General features: G+C 38.6%; 1 protein-coding gene across 4 annotated transcripts in view; it reads left to right on the top strand.

The window, feature by feature from the left end:
* The first annotated feature begins 7,074 nt into the window (after nt 1-7,074).
* Nucleotides 7,075-21,351, top strand: part of Nap1l1 (nucleosome assembly protein 1 like 1) — a 33,971-nt gene continuing 19,694 nt past the window's right edge. For all 4 annotated transcript variants that reach the window (XM_074083959.1, XM_020170954.2, XM_074083957.1 and 1 more), the window contains exons 1-2: nt 7,075-7,214; nt 19,206-19,242. In XM_074083959.1, the coding sequence (XP_073940060.1) occupies nt 19,226-19,242 (17 nt within the window). In that variant the 5' untranslated portion in view covers nt 7,075-7,214; nt 19,206-19,225. The remainder of the gene's footprint in view (nt 7,215-19,205; nt 19,243-21,351) is intronic.

Here is a 21,351-nt window from a genome sequence, read left to right as displayed (position 1 = left end):
AAGCACTTGTGTTGAATTGTGAATTCGTTTCTCTGCAAACGAATTCCTTAAGTCCTAGGTCTACATCTTTCACAATTAAATGGAGCGATGTAGTTATAAGCTCAGGCTCTGAGGAGAGGCTGCCTGTATTCAAGGCCTGGTTCTGCCACTAACGGGCTGTGTGACTGGGAGACAGGTCTGAGATCAGTGTGAGAATCTCAGTTTCCTTATCTACATTATAGAGATGGTAAGAGCATACCATAGACTTGTGAGGAATATTTGTAAAATTGTTTAGAAAAGTATTTGGCACATAGAAGGCATTTAATAAATGTTACTGATAATTATTTTTGCTATTGACTTGATTTCTTGATTTTTCTTTATTTACATATTTTAATCTCTAGCTTCTAACTGCTCAAATTCATTCAGCATTATAACTAATGACAAATGTAATTCTACTGCTCTTTGTTTCTTCAAGCTTCAAGAACTAATCTTTCAAAATATCAGAATCACAATTTGATCTGGCATAGATATAATATTGAGAAATATGTTGAAAGTCTCATATTAGCCAAAGGTGGATTCTATTTCTTTTTTAAAAAGCTTATCTTGTCACTCCTCCCCACTCCCCACTCTTTTGGTTAGCAAATTGATTCCTTTGCATTTCTGTATTCTACTCCCATTCTGCTCCCCCTACTATACTATGCTTACTATATCTATTTGTATTTACTTAGTAAACGGGTTCTTCTTACCCCATCATGCCATGGATAGCTGATGTCAACAGGGTCTATATCTCATGATATTGAGCCTCGATCAGTTAGTTACAGGGTATCTGTCAGGTTTCTGTGCTGTAGGGTTAATATTTTTCTCTATGCTTTGTGTGTGTGTGTGTGTGTGTGGAAATGGAGTGTGAATTCAGGGTTTACTAGGCAGGCCCTGCATCACATCAGTTCTTTCCTTTAAATGCAAGTCATCAAGTATAGCTGCAAACAAGGGGAAATAATTAATTTCTACCTTCTGGGAAGGGAGTATCTTCAGCTATTCTTCAGAATTCTCTAAGAAAGATTTCTCCCTTTGTGTAATAATTTTTATATAATTGTGGACTCGTGGATATTTATTTTGTTCTTTGTGTTATAATCCAATATCATTATTTTGTTGCTGAAATTGCTCTAGCTCTTTCAGATTATCTCCTGGTTCAGAAAGGGTTTTGTTTTTGAGAAAAAGTTTTGTTTTTGAGAAAGGGTTTTGTCTTTGATAAAACCCTTTGTTGTGTATCCCAGGCTAACCTTGAACTTGTGATCCTCCTGCCTCAGCCTCCTGTGTGCTGTTCTGTTATTTTTAACATGCATTGCTCTCTTTCTCTCTCCTACCTAGTTTTATTACTTTTTCCAATGCGTCTTTCTGTGGCACTTTTATTTTCTCTCCTTTAACTGGGAAATGGTATCCAGAAACCAAGGTTTGTGTGCTGGATATGCTTGTTGATTCTAGGCTATCTTTGTAGACAGAGCTAGGAAATGGCTATCTATTAACCTACATATAGACACATATCTATCACATATCATCTATCTATCTATCATCGCTCTGTCTAGAAACGTAAATTCATACTGATATGTCTGACCCTAATCCAGAATCTCTGGTCTATTCTAGTCTTCCCCTCTTCCTTATTTGTGTCATTTTTCTGACAGTGAGAGAACTGGCTCCCTTTATCTACAATCATTTACTTATTTGCTCAGTCCTAGTATTAGTGGTTGAATTATGTGACCCTGAGATTCATATGTTGAAGTTCTAACCCTTAGTACTTCATAATGTGACTTTATTTGGAGGCAGGGTCTTTACAGATCTAAGGTTAAATGAGTTCATCGTGGTGGGCTTTAATTTGACTGATGCCCTTATCAAAAAAGGAAATTTGGACATAGACACATATACAAAAGACAGACAGAGAGAGGAGATTACATCCACAAGCCAAAGACAGAAGACTGGAACAAAGCCTTCTCACAGCCCCCTGAAATGTATCACTCAGACTATGAGTTCTTATGACCAAAATGCCTGACATAAACAACTGAAGGGAGTAGGGGTTTATTTTGGTTCACTGTCTCAGAGGTTTCAGTCCATAGTCTTTGGCTCCTTAGATTCTGGGCCTGTGATGAGACAGATGTCATGGTGGCTGGAGTGTGTGGTAGAGGAGACTGTTCACTTTGTGATGGACAGGAAGTAAACAGTGGGAAAAAGTACTGGAACCAGGTACAATCTTCAGCTGAATGCCTGCAGTGGTCTAACTTCCTCCAACTAGGCCCCAGTTCCTAAAGTTTCCAGAACCTCCCAAAATAACCCACCAGCTGGGGACTAAGTATTCAACACATGAGCCTCCAGGGAACATTTCATATTCAAATCATAAGAGATCAACTCTGCCCACAGCTTGATTTTAGATTTCTGGCCTCCAGCATTAGGAAAAATAGATTACTGTTGCTTGAATACTCAGTTTGCTACTATTACAACAGCTCTAGACACTGTTAGGGATTTCCTAGTATGCAGGTAAATTAGTTTCAGGATTGCTAGTGGTTACCATTCTCTCAAGAGAGACAAATCTATCAACTGTAGTACAATGTGTATGTGTTGCTCTTTTTGCCTTTACCCTTATAGCAGCCAACCAAAGCACCATTTCCAACTCCTTTTTTCACTTACCCTTCAATGAAATTACATGTCTGTAATGTAGTTAATTCATCAGCCTCCATTCCATCCTAGGATTCTCCAACATCTAGTTGGTTATTATTATTATTATTATTGTTATTGTTATTTGTGACCAGGTCTAGCCTTAGACCCTCCACCCTTCCAAGTGCTGGGAATATAGGTGTGCACCACCTGCATCCCTGACTAGGTTGATTTTTATAAAACTGAATATAGCAATTTTAACAAGGGTATAAAGTCATGAGTTTACTGCATGTAAATATATGTAGAATATAAAACAATTTCATTAATTTAAAAAATTCCCTCTATAAAACTTTTGGAATCAACTTTTTCCCAACTCCTAGCAACTACTGACATTGTGCTTTTCCCATATTTTCTGTAAATGGAATTTTAATAGATAGGCTTTTGGGTCTGGCTTCTTTCACTTAGCAAAAAATGCATTTGCACCAGGCATGTTGATGCACCTCTATACTCCTGGCACTTGGGAGGGTGAGGCAGGAGGATCATGAGTTTGTGATCAGTTTGGACTACGTAGAAAGACAGTGTCTTAAAAAAAATGCATTTTTTGATTTGTTCTTATTGTTGAGTGAATCAGTAGCTGCTTTTTTTTAATTGCTGAATTTTCTTTTTCTTTTTTTTTTGAAGTGATGACCAATTTTATTTTATCTTTTTCTTTTATTTATATGTGCATACAATGTTTGGGTCATTTCTCCCCCCTTCCCCTGGCCCCCTCCCTTACCTCACTGCCCTCTCCCTCTCCCCCACTAACCCCTCACTATCAGGCAGAAACTATTTTGCTTAATTGCTGAATTTTCAATTGCATCTTCTGAATGCATCACTGTTTTTCCATTCACCTGAGGAAAAGCATTTTGGTTGTTTCCTATTTGGGGCAATTAGCAACAAAATTGCCATAAATATTCATGTCCAGGTTTTCTTTTTTTTTTTCAGAGCTGGGGATTGAACCCAGACCCTAATGACGTATGCTAGGCAAGCACTCTACCATTGAGCCACAACCCCAGTCCATGTCTAGGATTTTGCTGTTATTGTTGTGTGCACATAAGTTTTCAATTCATCTGGGTAGTAAATGTCTAGGAGTAAAATTGTTGGTTTATGTGGTAAATATGTTTTAAATTTTATAACAAACTGGCAGACTATCTTCTAAAGTGACTGGACCATTTTGCATTCCCACCAGCAGTGAATTATAGTTCCCGTTGTTTTATCTCTTTGCAGCATTTTGTAGGTTTTCTTATTTTCAATTTGAGCAATTCTAACAAGTATGTGATAGTTCACTGTATTTTTATTTTTCAAGCATTCATTTTTAAAGATTCATCAATACAGTTTTATATTACTTTCAGTGTTCTGCTGTATAATATTCCATGGTGTGCATTCACCACATTTCACTATCAGTTCTCCCAATAATGGACTCCGATTGTCTCCAAATTATATCACAAACCTTGCTTTCTCTATTCGTTATGATCTCAAAGATATCCATGGTTCTTTCTTTTTTTCTTTTCCTTTTTTTTGCTCTGGGGACTGAACCCAGGACTTTTACAATATATTCTACCACTGACTACTTCCCCCAACCCCAACTTTCTTTTTTCTAGCAAGTTGCTTTATTGGAAAATAGTACCCAAATAAATATCCAAACAATATTCAAACCATATCCCCAAATCTTGTATAGACTAGACTGTCAAATTGTCATGCAGACTCTATGATACTTGTCAGGCTGATGTAAGTGTCTTCAAAAATAGATTGTTTACATAAAGTATTGAGACTTGTTTGTCTTTAATATCTTTTCTGTATTTTGTGTTAAAGAAGTGGTCTGTTTCATTAGAATGCATTTTTGAGGACCAGAGTAGATAAGTAATTTTGCAGGTCACAGAGCGTTGGGCAGAACTTACACCTGTCATATGTATGTATGTATATATGTTTGTGTGTGTATGTATGTATGTATGTATGTATCTATCTATCTACCTACCTATCAATATTGTTTCTTTGAGACAAGTCTTGCTATGTAGCCCACGCTGGCTTCAAACTTGAGATTCTCCTTGCCACATCATCTTGAGTGCTTGGATTGCAGGCATATACCAATGGTTGGCTCACATCTGATGTTAAAGCCTATAGTTTTTCCTACTACTTAGGGATTGAAATAGACACAAGCATATTTAAGATAGTGTCTCTGTCATCAGTTTGTACTGTTGATCTCTACAGTACCTCCATTCAATATTTAAAAATATTGAATATATGTAATATTTTGCAGCAATTGGTGGGGATTATTTCAGCTCAGGAAAACTTCTTTTAAAATTTTTGCCTAGATAGTGTTTAATACTGTCAAATACTATTAGAAGACTTCAAGGGAGTTTCTTTAACCTTTAAATAAAATAAAAACAAAACTTCAGTAAGAGGTTGATAATGGTTAACTTTGAGTGTTTACTATAAGTCAGGCAATTTAAAATTTCACAATGACTTAGGACTGGGGGTATGGCTCAAGCAGTAAGAGCACCTGCCTAGCAAGTGCTAGGCCTTGAGGTCAAACCCCAGTACCATAAAAAGAAAAAAATTACAATGGCCTTATGAGGAAAGTACATTTATTTTCTCTATTTCGCAGACTTGGGAACTGCAACTTAGGAAGGCTGAATGACTTATCCAAAGTTACAGTGACTGAGTAGTAGAACAGGCACAAAACCTATTTGTTTGACTCCAAAGCATACCTCTTTACCTCTAGGCTACAGTGCTGTAAAAAATCTTCCAAATGAAAATTATGTGGTATGAGGGGAAAAAAAGGAACTTTAACTGAAAGTTTGCGATTTTGGGGGTCATAATAGGGGTTAATTTAAAAAGTTCAACGGCATCTTTAGGTCAGTCACCTTCTATTCCTTTTTCTCATTTTATTTTCTTTATAGCCCTTTCACTACCAGTATCAGAAATTGTTTGGGTACTTGTTTATCAGTTTCTCCACCTGACTGCAACGTCAGTTCAATAAACTCAAGAATCTTGTCTTTCTTGTTCAATGCTGTATTTCCAAATTGTCCCCAACATATTAGAGATTAACATTGAGAAATTTTAAGAGTACTCATTATTTAATTTAAAAACAATAATAAAACAATCAATGGTAACATCAATTAGCCTTTTATGTGAAAAATAATTACTTTCCAAATAAGAAAACAAAACAAAACAAAAAACTCTGAGTGGCCCACAGTTTTACATTTTTTTTTTTTTTTGGTTTGAACTTGGGCTTCACACATGTAAGCAGGTGCTCTACCTCTTGAGCCACGCCCCCAACCCCGTTTTTGCAAACTCTTTAATATCTGATTTTACAAAAGATGACGGGAATTCTCCTGTCTGCTTCTGTTTTCAATGCTTCTATAACACATGACATATAGACTCCAGAATACTCTACGTCTGTGAAAGGCTGCGAGTGTAAAAGGCAAAACGTGTATCAGTATTATTATATAGTTTTGACCTTACCCATTGAAGGTCTGCGGACACTTTTGACTCAGGTCACACTTTAAGAACTGTTTTAAGAATCAGTATTAATCTGGGAGTGGTGGAGCACGGCTGTATGTAGTACCAGCACTCAGGAGGATTGCAAGTTCAAGGCCGGCTTGGCCTACATAGCCAGGCACTGTCTAAAAAAAAAAAAAGTTAAGATTAGATGATCCAGTATCAATTGAGAAACAGCCACGAGGTTTCACAAGCCAGAGGATTTATACAGGATTTAATTTTTCAGGAAGATGAAACAACGGATATATTGAGTGTCCTCATTACAAAGTATCCTGAGAATACACAAAACATGCCATTTCCATCCATCAGAAGAACTAAAGCAGAAATGAGGGATTGCACGTCAGTTAAAAGGATGCAGAGGTAGAATGCAGGGCATCCTTAAAAGGAGCAGAGACCCACTGAGAAGCAAGCCCTGCAGAAGATGTAGCCGAGATAGTCAGGAGGAAAAAACCGTTGTTCCTAGGCGGGGAGGGAAAATGGTTACCAGGTTACAGGAATTAGTCCGGGACAGGGATGGGAATCCAGAAGGGCTGAATGTCAAGGGTACGGAAAGCGAGCCCACTTCTGGGCTACCACCCCAACCTCACCCCGCGAGGTCCTAAGTGAGGGGGGCGAGGTGCGCTAGGGGTGATGCGTGCCCGTCAGGACCCTGACCCATAAGGGACGGGATACAGAAAAGAGAGGGCGGGGTGCACAGCGCCGGGAGGAGGACGGACACCGGCGGGAGGTGAGGGGAGCCCAAGCGCTGCGCGGGGGAAGAACCCACCCGGAGGCCGTGGAGGTAGCGGAGGAGAAGGACAGCTCTGTTACTAGGCAACCGAGCCCGGGCCCGCCTCCCGCTCGCGTTGCTAGGAGACGCCGAGGCCAGGAGGAGGGCGGGGGAGCGGGCCTACGTGCTGACGCTAATTGTATATGAGCGCGAGCGGCGGGCTCTCGGGTCTTTTTTAGCGCCATCTGCTCGCGGCGCCGCCTCCTGCTCCTCCCGCCGCCGCGGCCGCCCTGAGTCACTGCCTGCGCAGCTCCGGCCGCCTGGCTCCCCGTACTTGCCGCCGGTAACGGACGCGGGTCTGGAGGGGAAGGGCGAACGTGGAGCTGGGCGGGCGGCGGGGAGGGACGGAGCGAGGGCAGCACGGGGAACCGGGAGCCGGGGCCGCTGGCAGCCCTGGGCCTCCAGCCATTCTGGGAGGCCGGGGTGAAGTCTCCACCTCGCAGCCCGAGAGGGGCCCAGCACCGCCCGGCGCTTTTTCTCGGGGGCAGCTGGGGAGACGTGCGGGGTTCGGCGCGGCCTGGGAACGGAGAGGGAGGAAGGGGGCACTGAGGTTCTCTGAGCCCCACCGGCTTCTCCACGCGGGCGGGAACGAGGCCACTGCGACGAGAAATCGGCGGCCGCGCCGCGAGGCACCGGCAGGCGCTCGGGATTCGAGCCGGGCCGAGCGCTGGGCCGCCACCTCCTCGACGCCCCCCGAATGCCCCCCGCCTCTCTCCCCAAAATGACTACCCGGAGGGAGGCCGCTGGGGGATGGAAGGAAGAGCGGAGGCTGCGAATTCCGACGGGAGGGAGGGGCTGCGGAGGGACGAGGCCGCGAGGGCGGGGATAGGGAGGCTGCGAGGCGCTCGCCCCGCCCACCGGGGGGCGGAGCCCGAGCGGGGAGGGGAACCCCCGGCGGCTTCCCTCCGCACGTGGTGGCCGGCGCGCCTGGTGGAAGATCTCTGCCCCTGGGCCTTCAAACTCCCGGGGTTTCCTGTACTCGTATCCGAATATTACTACTCTTAGGATTTTAATGAACGCGTGTGAAGTGCTTACTGTAGTTCTTAACAACTGACTGTTTTGTGTATACCCGGTGCAGGTAGAACTTAGATAGGTGTCTTGGCCTGGGCATTTTCGTTTGAAAAGGATTGATCCGAATCGATCTAAATCTCAGACGGTTCTTAGATGAAAATAACGGGGTTGGCCAATGATGGTTTCCATTCTTCTAGCTTTACAAATTAGTTACTAGATAGAAGTTCCCAGAATGAGATACTTAACTGTACCAGTGTTTCAAGATGGATGAGGGGGAAAGATGGAATTAGGCGCTAATATAAACTGACTTGAGCAAAGTGTGTCCTTTGATGCTTTGTCAGTGCACCCCGCTTGCTTAAAAATCTAGGGACTGGCAGTGAAGGGAGGAAAGGACCGAAGTCCTTTTGGGGAGGGCAGGACTTTTAGGATACAAAAAGAATGAACCTGGCATAATGGTCTAAAGTTATCTTAGTCCTTATTTTAGACTATTACTGATCTGATGAATTCTGTTAGGACTACACTATAAAAATCTCACAACTTTCACTGCTTCCCTGGTTTTGGAAAAGCCAAGACAAAATTCGCTATTTTTCCAAATAGATGTAATCAAAACATCTTTCCAAACTAATGTCCACTAATATCTGTAGGGATGGGGGCATGACTCAAGAGGACCGCAAAAACAAATTAATATCCGTGTCGTGTTGTCAGTTTAAACGAATACTCCTAACTTTACTTACAGAGTAATATCTATTAGCTATTACTTTGTATTGGGTAAGGGAAAAAATCCTAATAGGTAGAGTAAATGTATTTAAAACGGATTACAGGCAAGTGAGGTTTTCAGTGGTCTTTAGGGATTGTTGTGTCTCCAGCTTGTTTGAAGTTGTTGAAGTTGAAATACATGGCCCAAATCTAAACTGTACAACTAGTTTTAATTCTAATTCAGAGAAGACTGGTCATGTGGAGAATGGAACTAATATGGACTTAGACATCTGTCATTATAAAACCTCTGTAAGTGCTCTTGTCAAAGCCTATATCATTTATGCTATTTTGATAAATAGAAATTAAAAACTTCACCATACTGATTTTAAAAATCTTTGTAAATGTTTTGTGTTACAAAGTATTTTTTATGTTGGGCTTGTTAAATGACAGTAATTGCTGAATTTGGCACGTAACTGTCCTTTCATGAGATGTTTTTAAAAAACACATTGGCAGCAGAACTAATCCGAAATGCTATAGCTCGTTTTATTCAGCTTGCTCATATTGGCTCCAGGTAACAGATTTGATCTAAATTCCCTAAAACATATTCAAAACAAAGGGTCTTTTATAGGAGAAGGGGCTAAAAGAAGCAGAATCTGTTTGACTGAAGATGTCAAATAAAATAATTGGCTGTTCCATTCAAATTTTGCTTTCTGTAAATTTGAAATGTAATAATGAAAGAACAAATGCTCATTCTCTCTAATATAGAAATAGTAATGATAAGTCTATTAACATTCTAAAGTTCAGTCAAACCTATAATTGTATTTTTGGTTTATTTGAATATTTTAGCACCTGTTTGCACATATCTTACATCATGAATAAAACTGTTTGCCTGGATATAAAATGTTAAGTTATGGGTGCTGTGAGGAAAGAAGAAAGGATTGGAGGAACATATAGTAAATTTGCAACATGCTTTATGGAAAAGAACCTGTAAGAATTAATAATATTAAGTCTCAGACTAGTTTTATCTGCATATAAAGTTCTTTCTGTGTTGTGCAGAGTGGTGGCTTAGATGAGTGTAGTTGCTTTACACGTGGTAAGTTCTTCAGTACGTTGAAAGAATGCATTACTGGGCTTATCATAGAAAGTGGCCTCTACCTTTGATTACCAACTCTGCCTTTACTTTTTCAGAAATTTTGTTCATTTTGAATTTTACTGGGAAAGGAGGCTACAGTATTTCCTAAAGTAGAATACAACAGAGAAATAAAGTTAACAGTTGCAGTATGGCTCTTCAGGCATTGTTTTAAATTCTTCAGCATGTATCATTGTATCATCTAATGCTCCTAGAGGTAGGTAGTGCTAACATTTTAACAAGGAAGCTAGTACAGTGTGGTTAAGGGACTTATCCAGGGTTACATGACTGAGCAATGATGATTTCGGCGTGGCAAATTCAAAAGCACACTATCATGGGTTCCACTGTTCTCCAGGGGAAAGCTATAGCACTGAGTTCACCAAATTTAAATCCACCTCTGCTATTTGATTGGATGATAGTCTGGGTGTTTCTCAAATAGAGTCCATTTTGCTTGGTGGTCAATACTAGGCCAGTTCTAACTTGATTATTGCTATCACTGAAATGAAAAAGTCAGTGGAAAAAATACGTTATTTAATCTGTGATTTTGTGTTGGAGCCAGATAATGTGTTGTCTCTGGAACCACTGAAGATACTTAACTGGCAGAGTGCTGGATCACAAGGCTCCTGAGTTCAAACTCAAGGCCCCCAAAAAATAATAAAGTAAATAAAAAAGAGCAGTCATGTCTGAAATACAGATTTGTTTAAAATGCATTTGGGATAAGTTGAGATCTGAGGTAAAGGAAAATGTATATCCATGGGTATTACTAGTTCCCTGTTTTGCCTTAAATCATTTGCATTTTTAAATAACTCCCTACTTCATTAAGAAGTAGTCATTTTCTGTAAAAGAACAATAACTAGTTTGTTAATGTGTAATCTGTGAAACAGGTTGATTTTGAATGTGCCCTGGTATTTGAAATAGTGAACTGGACATAGTCAGATTTTAAATAGTTTTTGCTAAATTAGGTGCTTAATATTTTAATCTGCAAATAAGAGGAAAATCTAATACTCCTTTACAAAGTAGACTCCATAAATGTATCATTTTCATTGGCTTATCGGAGTGGGTAAGAAGTTAATTGTTCTCAGGTGTCTAGATGTCTAGCTATTGTAATACCACAAACTGATTGATTTTTGAGGTCTCATTTAGTTTCTCTTGATTCCAGTGGAAGGTTTTCTTCATGTTCAAGTTTTTAAATATAAGATTTGCCTTCAGAGTTTTTGTTAGGAAAAACTGAGATCTTGTATACATTATAGTGGGGTGAAAATCGAATCTTTGTAAAACGGTGACCTTTTTATATCTACTAATATGCCTTCCTTTTGAGAGCTTGTATGTGTTATATTGAAAATTACTTTTGCAAAGTAGTGACCTTTGATGTTATTCTATTTACATACTATCCTTGCACTATATATGTTTTTTTTTCTTTTCTTTTGTGGTACTTTGTTCGAACTCAGAACCTTGCTCTACTGCTTGAGCCATTCCTCGAGCTTATAGATGTGTTGCTTATAAAAGCATGTCATGGCCTTTAGTTTTAAATGTGATAAAATTATCATGAAGTTCAAATTTGATTTTTGTGCTTTTTTTCAGCCTGTTCTTGTTCTTTTAGGTTTACTTTAAAGCTTTTTTTTTTTTTTTTTTACTTTGGAAGTTACATATACTGTTTCTAATTGTGGGGGTCATTCTAGAAATTACAGTGTGTATACTTAATAACATTACAGTATTTAAATGCATTTCTTTCCTGTTCACAGGAATTTTACTACACTGCATAGTGGCGAGATTGTTTCTTTCAAAATCTTTATTTAGCTGATAGCGGCTTGCACCTATGTAGTACTATCCCAGCACTGGACAAGCTGAAACAGGAAGATCACTTGAGCCTCAGAGTTTGAGACCAGCCCTGGTAATACAATGGGGCCTCGTCTCAAAAATTATGATCTTTATATATACACAGATACTTTTTTTCTCCTTCACTTTTTGTATTTTAGATTATCCATCTGTAGTCACTTCCTTCTATCTGAAGAGTACAGTTACAGAATAGGTTAGTGAGAGTGCCTGAAAGTATCTGCTTCACCTTCATGTTGAAAGGGTATTTTGATTGCATATATTCCAAGATCATTAGTTAATACACTGGGAGTTCTTTTTCTTCTGATGTTTGTTACTGAAGAGAATATACAACTGCCAGTCTGTCTTTGTATGCCTTTGAGGTGACTTTTTGCCTTTTTAATGATATGTCTCAGTGTGAACTTTTCTATTTATCTTGAGTAAAATTTGTGTGGGCCTGAATCTAGGTTGATATTTTTTATCACTTGTGGAAAATTCTTGGATGTTTGTTAAAATATTCTATCCCATTCTCTTCCATGTCTAGAACTTGTATGACACCTCTGTTGGGTTTTGTTCTGTACTGAGATAGCTTTTCATTTTGGTGTATTTTATCCCTTAGTCTTCCCCTCCTTTCCTCTCAGTCCTGAGGGTTTGAACTCAGGACTTTGTGCTTGGTAGGCAAGTGCTCTGTCACTTGTGCCACACTACCAACTCTTTTTCGGTTTTTGTTCGGTTTTCACGTAGAGTCACCTTTTGCGAGGAACTAGGCTCAGGCTGTGGTCCTTTTGCCTATGCCTCTTGAGTAGCTGGGATTATGGGTGTGTACCACCATGTCCAGTTTATTTCAGATGGGCTAACCTTCCCATGCTGGCCTTGAATTATGATTCTCCTTGTCTTTACCTCTTGAATAGCTGGGATTACAAATATGAGTGACTATGCTTGGCTTCCATCCCTTAGTCTCTTTCCATACTTGGATATATTTCTTCTAAACTAGCTTGCCATTCACTTAATTTGCTACAGCTGTATCTAATCCACTGTTAAGTCAGTCCATTCAGTTTGATATCAGTTATTTTATTTATTTATTTTTGGTGGTACTGGGGCTGGGACTTAGGGTCTTTACTAATTCAGCCACATTCCCCGCCTTGATGTTAGTTTTTATCTGTTCTTTTCCAAATTTGCTATATCACCTTCAATAGAAGGATGTCCCTTTTATAGGTTCTGTTTCTTCTTCCTTCCTGCCTCTCTTCCCTCCTACTTTTCCTTCCTAAGAGGGAATTCAGGGCTTCATGCATGTGAGGCAAGCACTCTACTCCTGAGCTATACCCACAGCCCCAGGTACATTTTCAAACTTAGTAAACGGGTATTTTTTGGCATTTGCTTAGTCTGTTTTGACAACAATAATATGTAAGTCTTTGTTAGATTAGTTTCTGCTGTGTTTTCTTTGCTCCTGTTTCCTTGAAAATTGCTTTTATGAATTGAGGTCTAGAATGAAGGTGCCTTTCACTTGTATTTGGATATGCAGGTTATCTGTGAACGTACAGCCAAGGGCACTTTTAAGCTCATAGCTTAGGGTCGGGTAACAAAGATGTTGCTTGTTCAGAGAACTGGTTTACTCTTTATGAGGAGATAGCACTTTGGAGTTCCTTCTTAATTTGGCAGGGTAACTCTAAAGTTTCCCCATGTTGGACAGACCTAGGTATGGTTTTTTTTTTCCCCCTTTTTCTGGTGCTGGAGATCAAACCCAGGGCATTGTGCATGTTAGGCAAGTATTCTACCACTGAGCTACATGCCCAGCAGGCCCAGGATTTCGATTTTACTAGAAGGTAATTAAACTAAATTCACATTTGCCGATGATGGCAGTTGGCCTCCTGGCAAACATAGCTTCCTATTTTGCCTTAATTTTTGGACTAGAGTTTCTTACTGTCTTGTACAGTAGAATTGTTTCAGTGCATTTAAGATTTTAGCAAATTCTGTTCTGTGCTTTTTAGTTATTTTTCAAATGCACAGTTGATCATTTTAACCAGGATTGAAAGTTTTTTTAAAGATCATGGAGTGCAATTTCATGTCTAACAAAACTCACTGATTTTACTTAATGTTGTCTTGTCAACTGCAGTAAAAAAATAAAGGTAAATGTTAACATAAACCTGTGTTGCTCATTGTGATCTGGTTATATTGAGAACAATGGGCTTCAGAAGCTGGAGGTTTTGTGTCCATTGAACCTGTTCGTTCAGAATCTGGACATGAGCTCCAGATTAACTTTTGATTTTAGATTTACAGAAAAGTTGTCAAGATATTTCAGAGTTCCAGTATGCCCCTTACCAGTTTTTCCTAATGCTAACATCTTAGTGCCAGTGTGATACATTTGATCAAACTAAAATAATCTGTTTTTATCCTTAGCTAATTATTTTTGCAGAACCTTACTGGCTGTGTCAAAGGTAATTCAGAATGAACCCCAGAAAGCATATAGCTTGTGTTAATTGGGTGCTTACTAGGATTTATATGGATTTGCTCTTTGAATCTTTGTGGTTTTCTATTTTGGGGGGGTGGGTAATAGAATTTTAAAAAGTCTTTAGCTGGTACATAAAAACATAAAAGTTGTACATATTAATGCTCCTTGTAGTTCAATCCAGTGAGGGGAATGTTTTTTTCTACCTTTCTGTAGATGATGAAATGGGGCCGGAAGTTGTTTGCTACAAAAGCGATATAAACCAAAATGATTTGACTACAGTATTAGGCCTACTTTTGAAAGTTTGCAACCAAGAGATTGAATTAAGCTAAATTTGGCAGGTTGGAATAGGTGTCTCTTGAGAGGTGTTAATAAAGAAAAAGAATGGCTATTAGGAATTCAAACAACAAATGCTGGCAAGGATACCTGGAATAAGGAACCCTCATACACTGTTGGTGGCACTGTAAATTAGTGCAGCACTATGGAAAACAGTATAGCATCTCCTCAAACTAAAAATAGAACTACCATATCATTTGGGCATATATCTGAAGGAACATAGGTCAGGATATGATTGAGACAATGTCCATGCCCGTGTTCATTGCACCACTATTCACAATAGCTAAGCTTTGGAATCAGCCCAGCCTAGATGCCCTTCATCCTGTGGATGGATTTAAAAAAAAAACACAAAAACAACTGCGTGAGGTATATATACACAATGGAGTATTACTCAGCCATAAAAAGAATAAAATGATAGCATTCACAGGAAAACAGATGAAACTAGAGATTGTGTTCAGCAAAATAGCCAGGTTCATAAGGACAAGGTCCATGTGTTCTCCCTCATGTGGAATCTAGACCTAAATGTATATGTATGTGCATACATACATATACATACACACACAAACATGACTAATCAAGGTACTGTTTGGGGTGACGAGGGGGAAGAGGGAAAGAGAATGAAGGGGAGGGAACAATGCTAAAATACATTTGTGTGTGATGGTAGCCTAGGCAGCTCACTGAAAGCTGTTGGGAAAAGGGGGTGGGAGTATGGGGAAAAGAGCGATAGAGGGTAATCTGATCAGTGTACAATATATGCACGTGTGAAATAGTGTAATGGTGTAGCCCCTTTGTACAATTAACATACACTAACAGTGCGTATTTTAAAAAGCATACAAGGGTCAAATTTTGTGTGGTGCCTCTTATATGTGAGGAAGCACCAAGCTGTTTTCTCTGCCCTCTGGAAGTTGATACTGTGCAGCTCTATCACAAAGCAGAACAAAAGCATGACACCAATAAATGGAAATACTGTAAAGTATTTTATCTCTACAGGTCCATTCATGCAGAGGGCATTTATTGGGGACTGTCTGCAGTGCTGCCAAAGGTTGCACCAGAAATGCAAGATCTGACCCTTGCAGGTCAAAAATTTATAATCTAAATTAGAAAGATGGGCATATATATAGAGAATAGTTAGAAAATAATCCCCAGGTGTTAGATAGCAAGAAGATGGGGAAGGTTGTTAGTTCTTTCTGTTTTGTTTTCATAAGAAGAGCTTTGTAACTATATGTCTAGTGGAGATCAAGAGAGAAAATTCTAGATCCAGTCAAAGCAAGAGTGCCTATATGCATCACTAATCTATGGAACAGTACACAGGGCCTGCAGCAGCCCTACCACTTAACTATTATAAGGTGATTATGCCATCCTTTTCCAGCTGCTGTGTTATGTTCCTCAGTCATATACATATTCAGAGTTCTCATTTTACAAAACCACCTTTACGGTCCCCTCTAGACTAAGCTCTCAAGGGCAGGGACCAGGTTGATTGTTCTCATCATTATGTGTTACCATGCCTAGCAGAATGGTACATGTATTTAATAAGGGCTTGTTTGAATAAGGGGGGGGGGAGCAAAACAATGTCACTGTAAGAGCTTAAACTCTGTATTGTAAAATGGACAGCTGAGGGTAGCAGTGTAGTCATTCTGTGAACATATTAAGATCATGTGAAAATTTGAATTTGGAAGTTTTAAGATTAACTTTTTGTATTTTTGAGAATTGCTGGATGTACTAGACACAATGAATTTAACACAGCCAATTCCAAAATGTTACTAAAGTAAGTTTCTGGTTATTAGGAGGCCAAATAATGCAGAATGAAAAATTTCTCATTTCTCCCTAGTATCTTATAGATAACTCTTATGTTTCTGGTATGTCTTTCTAGAGATTTTTTATTTAGAGGGCTTGGGGTAGCTCTGTGGTAGTGTGTGTGCTTGGCATATTGCAGTGTAGTACCCTGGGTTCAATCCCCAGCACTAAAAATTTATATATGGAAAAATCTTACTTATATTATGTATATGAGTACACATAGTTTTCATATCCAAATGAGATTTTGCAATCTATTCTATATCTTGGTGCTATCATGTCTTGAGAGCTGCTTCATTTTTTACTGCAAGACTTCCTGTTGTATGTACATTCCATGTTAATAAATATAACAAGTTATGTGTACCACCCTGAAGAATACAATGTAATAGTGATTTGCAAAGCCAGATGTAATTCCTACCATATTATGAGTCTTCTCTGTTCTGTTGGGATAGATGTTAGGTTGCACTAATGTATAGTCATTCTTGAGACATCTTTTGATGGAAAGAATATTTAACCAGGATGTGCAGGTAGAGAAGGTATCTCGTAAGGCAGATCATGCCCAGTTTCTATTGGTTGAGATGGGATCTCAGGAACAGTTTTGCTTCTTGTGTAGCTAGGATTACTGTCCTGAAAGACATCATGCCTGGCTCTTCTATAGTTTGTTCTTTTTTTTTTTTTTTAATGGAACATTATTTTGTTTTTTCCTTGAGACAGTGTCTCCCTACATAGTCCAGGCTGATGTCTAACTAACTCTCATCCTGCCACAGCCTCCTGAGTGCTAGGACTGCAGGCATGTACCACTTTGCCTGGCCAAAGACAAGTTTTTGCTTGGCTTTATTATTTTGTGGTGCTAAGGATCATTCCTAGGGCCTTACACTTGGGTGGACAAACACTACCACTGAGCTACATCCTTAGCCCCCATGGAACATTTTTATAAGTGAATAACTAAGGCTGGAGATGGACATAATTAAGACTTTTGATAGTCCTGTGGCCAAATTACTTTCTAGAAAAGTAAAGTTTAAGGAGTATTATCCAGACTTAAAAGAACGCATGGCATTGAAAGAAAATCCTTGACCTCAAGAAACTGTAATCCAGTTGCATTTCTTTGGGACTAAGCTTCATTACTCTCATTTTTTAATTAGTATTCATAATTGTTTGCTAAATATTTTGTAAATGCTGGCTAATTGCTTGGCATTACTAAAGAACTTAATCACTACTAGGGGTTATTTAAAGCACATGGAAAATAGTTTAAAAGAATTGGATACACTGGAAAGAAGTCTTCCTTATAATTAAAGGACAGACACTGGATCAGTAATAATATTTCCCTCAAAATCACTACTTGACAGCTTAAACTCACATCTTAGCTCTAATCCCAGCTACTCAGGAGGCAGAGACAGAGGATGGCTGTTCAGTGCCACCCCAAGCAAAAAAAATTGGCTGGACCTTATCTCAAAATCAAGCTGCCCATGGTGGCACATGCCTATGGAGTTTAAGCAAGCCTGGGCCAAAAGGCTCAAGTGACAGCCCTTGCTAGAGGTCCTGGGTTCATTTTCCAGTACTGCAAAAAGACAACAAAGAGACCATTGCTAAGTAATTCACATATTAAGCACATTAATGTGGAAGTGATAACGTCTTAGGAAATTTTGTGAGTTCTGAGGTTTTAATTTTTGGAGGGTTTGTTTTTTATTAGTATGAATTAATTGTGCAAAGGGGTTCATTGTGATACTTCCTTGCATCCATAAAGTATACTTTAATCAGATTGACCCCATCTATATTAATTATATTTTTGTAATATAGATCCTCATTTTAACAGTTTTTAGCGGGTTTTATTATAGATTTTAATTTTTATGTGGGAGTGTATCTAAACTTAGTTTAAATTTTTTTAGTTTACAGATTTCTTAATGGCATTCAGTTGTGTTTCGACCTGAGTATGATGCATTTACTCTACATTTATTTTTACTTTTTCTCTCTTTGGTTGTATTTTGTCTTTTTTTTTTTGAGATGGTTTCACTAGCATTAGCCTAGAACTTGCTGGTGTAGTAGCCCAGGCTGCCCTCAAACTTAGGATCCTGTTGCCTCAACCTCCTGAATGTGGGGATTCCAGGTGTGTGCCACTGTGCCTGGCAACACAAAGTTTGGTTTTTCTAAAGCAGTATTTTCTAAGTTTTAGTCTTTTAGTGGGAAGCAACTTAGGGCATGTTCTGATAAATCCTTGTAGTAAATTTATTTAGATCTGGCAATCAAGAGTGTTGATAATATGCCTGCATACCCAAAGGAGTCTGGTGGGTGGGGGCGGAGGGGTTGTTATCAGTGGCATTAACATATGGTACCCTTGAAGAGATAGTGAAGGTTTACCTGGCATAGATTGGAACCCAGGGCTTTACAATTATGAAATAGTTTCAAGGGCCTGATATTGGTTCAGAGATTTGTTTGATGCAGGGATTATTAATTAAACTTCTATTTATTTATTTATTTAAAAAAAAAGTCTCCAGGGACAGGTTTTGGTTTTTTAACATGAATTTCATAAAATACTGTTGTGGATTTGTTCTGAGATGCTAGGTAGCCTAATAAAAAGCTAAGCAAAATTGGCTAACCATGAATATTAAAAGAATTGGAATAAAAATCCTCTATTTACTAACTTTCTGTAATTCTAGCAAATACTAGATTCTTTACTCACAGTGTTATTAACAGTCTCTTGACATGCTTGTTTTAAGCAGTATCCTCTGAAAGATTATTTTCAGTAAATACTTAGAAAGTATGTTTCATGAATTTTTCTTAAACTGATACTATTTCAAAGGGAATATACAGAGGTTGGGGATGTAGCTCAGTGGTAGAGCACTTGCTTAGCACTCACAAAGCTCTGGGTTTGAATCTCCAGCACTGACCAAAAAAAAAGCCAGTTTTTATTCCCTAAAATAAAGGGAATGTACAGAGTATACATTTCTTGGGATAGTTTTCAATGTACTATTGATTCAAAGGGTTTTAGCTTCAAATGTTTATTGGTTTTAACTACATCGTATACTTTTTTTTAACTTTGATATTTCTCTCCATAGATATTTGGAGTTCTTGCAACATGGCAGACATTGACAAGTAAGTAGCAGATAGTTCTTTTTCAGAGGTTTGGAGTCATTACTATGATGTGGTTAATATTGGTACAGATTATGAAAATGTATGGTAATGACTAATGCTTGATTCCTACTATTTGGAAAGGTAGGGTACAGTGTATTCAATGTAAAATGTATAATCACTATCATAAATACAGTAAACCACTTACTAGCATATATTCTTAGGAAAGTGCTGAACACATTATTGATAATAAATCATAAATATTTGCAAAATTCTTTTTTTACCAGATACATTTCTCAAAGATTTTCTTAGTTACACCATAATGTGTCGTGTGTATAAAATGTATTTGTAGAGTTTGGACATTAACAAAATAGTTAAGTACAAGGTAAGCATAAAACACTATTAGAAACCCTTTATCCCTTCTCAATTGCCTTCTCCATCTTCCCTCTGAAGCAATCATTCCAGCTTTTGTGTAGTTCATTTCTTTGCTCGTATTTAGAGTTTTACTTTCTGTAAATTCTTAATGTTTAATTTTGAAGACCTGAATAGCAAGCATGAACATGCTGTGTAAAGCAGTATTAGTTGAAGAATCCCAAGATAGGCCAATAAAAAGTCAAGGAGATTATCTGGGTAATAATCTGGTTTAAACTTTCCTGAGGCTTTTTAAGGGTCTGTTCTAGAAAAGTCATTGGGCAAGAGATACAATGCATCTTGAAACATAGGTGAAACGTGCATGTATCCCGAGAAATAGGGGTTTAATCAGGTTGTCATGTGGTAGGTTTCTAGTGTGGACTGATGTCTTGCAGAAATATGGTCAGGGAAAATAGGATGAGCTGCACAGTATTTCACCCTTAATTTCACAGTAGCCTGCCAGCTCAGACATTGACAACTAGATGGCAGATGATTGGTTCTTTTCTAGAGATTTAAACAGAATACTTAGGGATCATGAAGATTATCTGTAGCTGTTTAGGTAGCAGGGCATGGAGGTTGGTGGTCAGGAATCTCAACATGTGGAAGGCATGGAGGTGGGAGGTAATAATCCCTACACAGACAAGTACACATGAGAATTTGGGCCAGTATTCTCATGCATGCATGCTGTCTTCAGTATAAAAAATTTGAGTGGCAGCAGGCACTTTTTTAGTGATATTGTCAGAATACAATACCACTCTTAACTCTTGGTTAAGAGGCTATGACTGTGGTTCGTCTTGGTGTTTCCTTTAGTTTCTCTTCTCTTGGGTTTGCTGTTTGCTGTATTCTGTGTTACTTTCTCGTTTGGTTCTTCAGTACCTCTTGGAGGGTACACAGGAAGTAAATTATATTGATATGTAGCTTGATTGAAAATTACTTACATTTTATGCTTGATACGTTTGGGTGTAGAATCCTAAGGTAAGAACCCTTTTTTTTTTCCAGTATTTTGAAGGCACCACTCCATTGTCACCTTGCTTTCAGTGTTTTATTGAAATTCAAAGTCACAATTTTTGATCATTTGTATGATGATTGCTTTAATATATATATATTTCTAGGAATTACTCTAGCTTTAGTTTTGAAACTTTCCTTTTTTAAATCTTTTGTTAGGCATTTAGTGGTGCATCCTTTCAGTCTAGCAATTCAAGTGGCTTTCAGTTCTAGGGAATATTCTTGACTTTGTTGTGTGTTTCTGTTTTCTCTTCAGCTGTTAGATGTTGTATGTTAGATTAGTCTTATTGTCTCCTGTCCTGTTTTCCGTCTTTGTCTCTTTGCTTTTCTTAGCAGAACTGTAGACAACTTTTCCACTCTTGTGTTGAATTTTTAAACCTATTATTTTAGTTTCTTAAGAGTCCCTTTGCTCTTTGTTCTTGTTTTCATAGCATCCTGTTCTTGGTTCATTGATTATGTCTTTATGTGAATGTTTCTTTCCCCTGTATAGTCTGTTGCTCTTAAATTTTCTTTTCTCCATTTGTTGTAGTCTCGGTGTTAGAGGCTTTCCTCAAACATAAGTAGTACTTGGTGGTTCACCCATTAAGACTGGCATTAAGCTGGGTGTGGTTGAACATATTTATGTAATTCCAGAAAATTAAGTTCAAGGCCAGCTTGGGCTACATAGTGAGATCAAGTGGGGAGGTTGTCTGCTGGGGGGGTGGGGGGGAGATTCTT

Source organism: Castor canadensis, chromosome 8, assembly GCF_047511655.1.
Source record: "Castor canadensis chromosome 8, mCasCan1.hap1v2, whole genome shotgun sequence".
Classification (NCBI taxonomy): domain Eukaryota; kingdom Metazoa; phylum Chordata; class Mammalia; order Rodentia; family Castoridae; genus Castor; species Castor canadensis.
The sequence above is the reverse complement of the archived record's forward strand: the minus strand, read 5'-3'. Positions and strand labels throughout refer to the sequence as shown.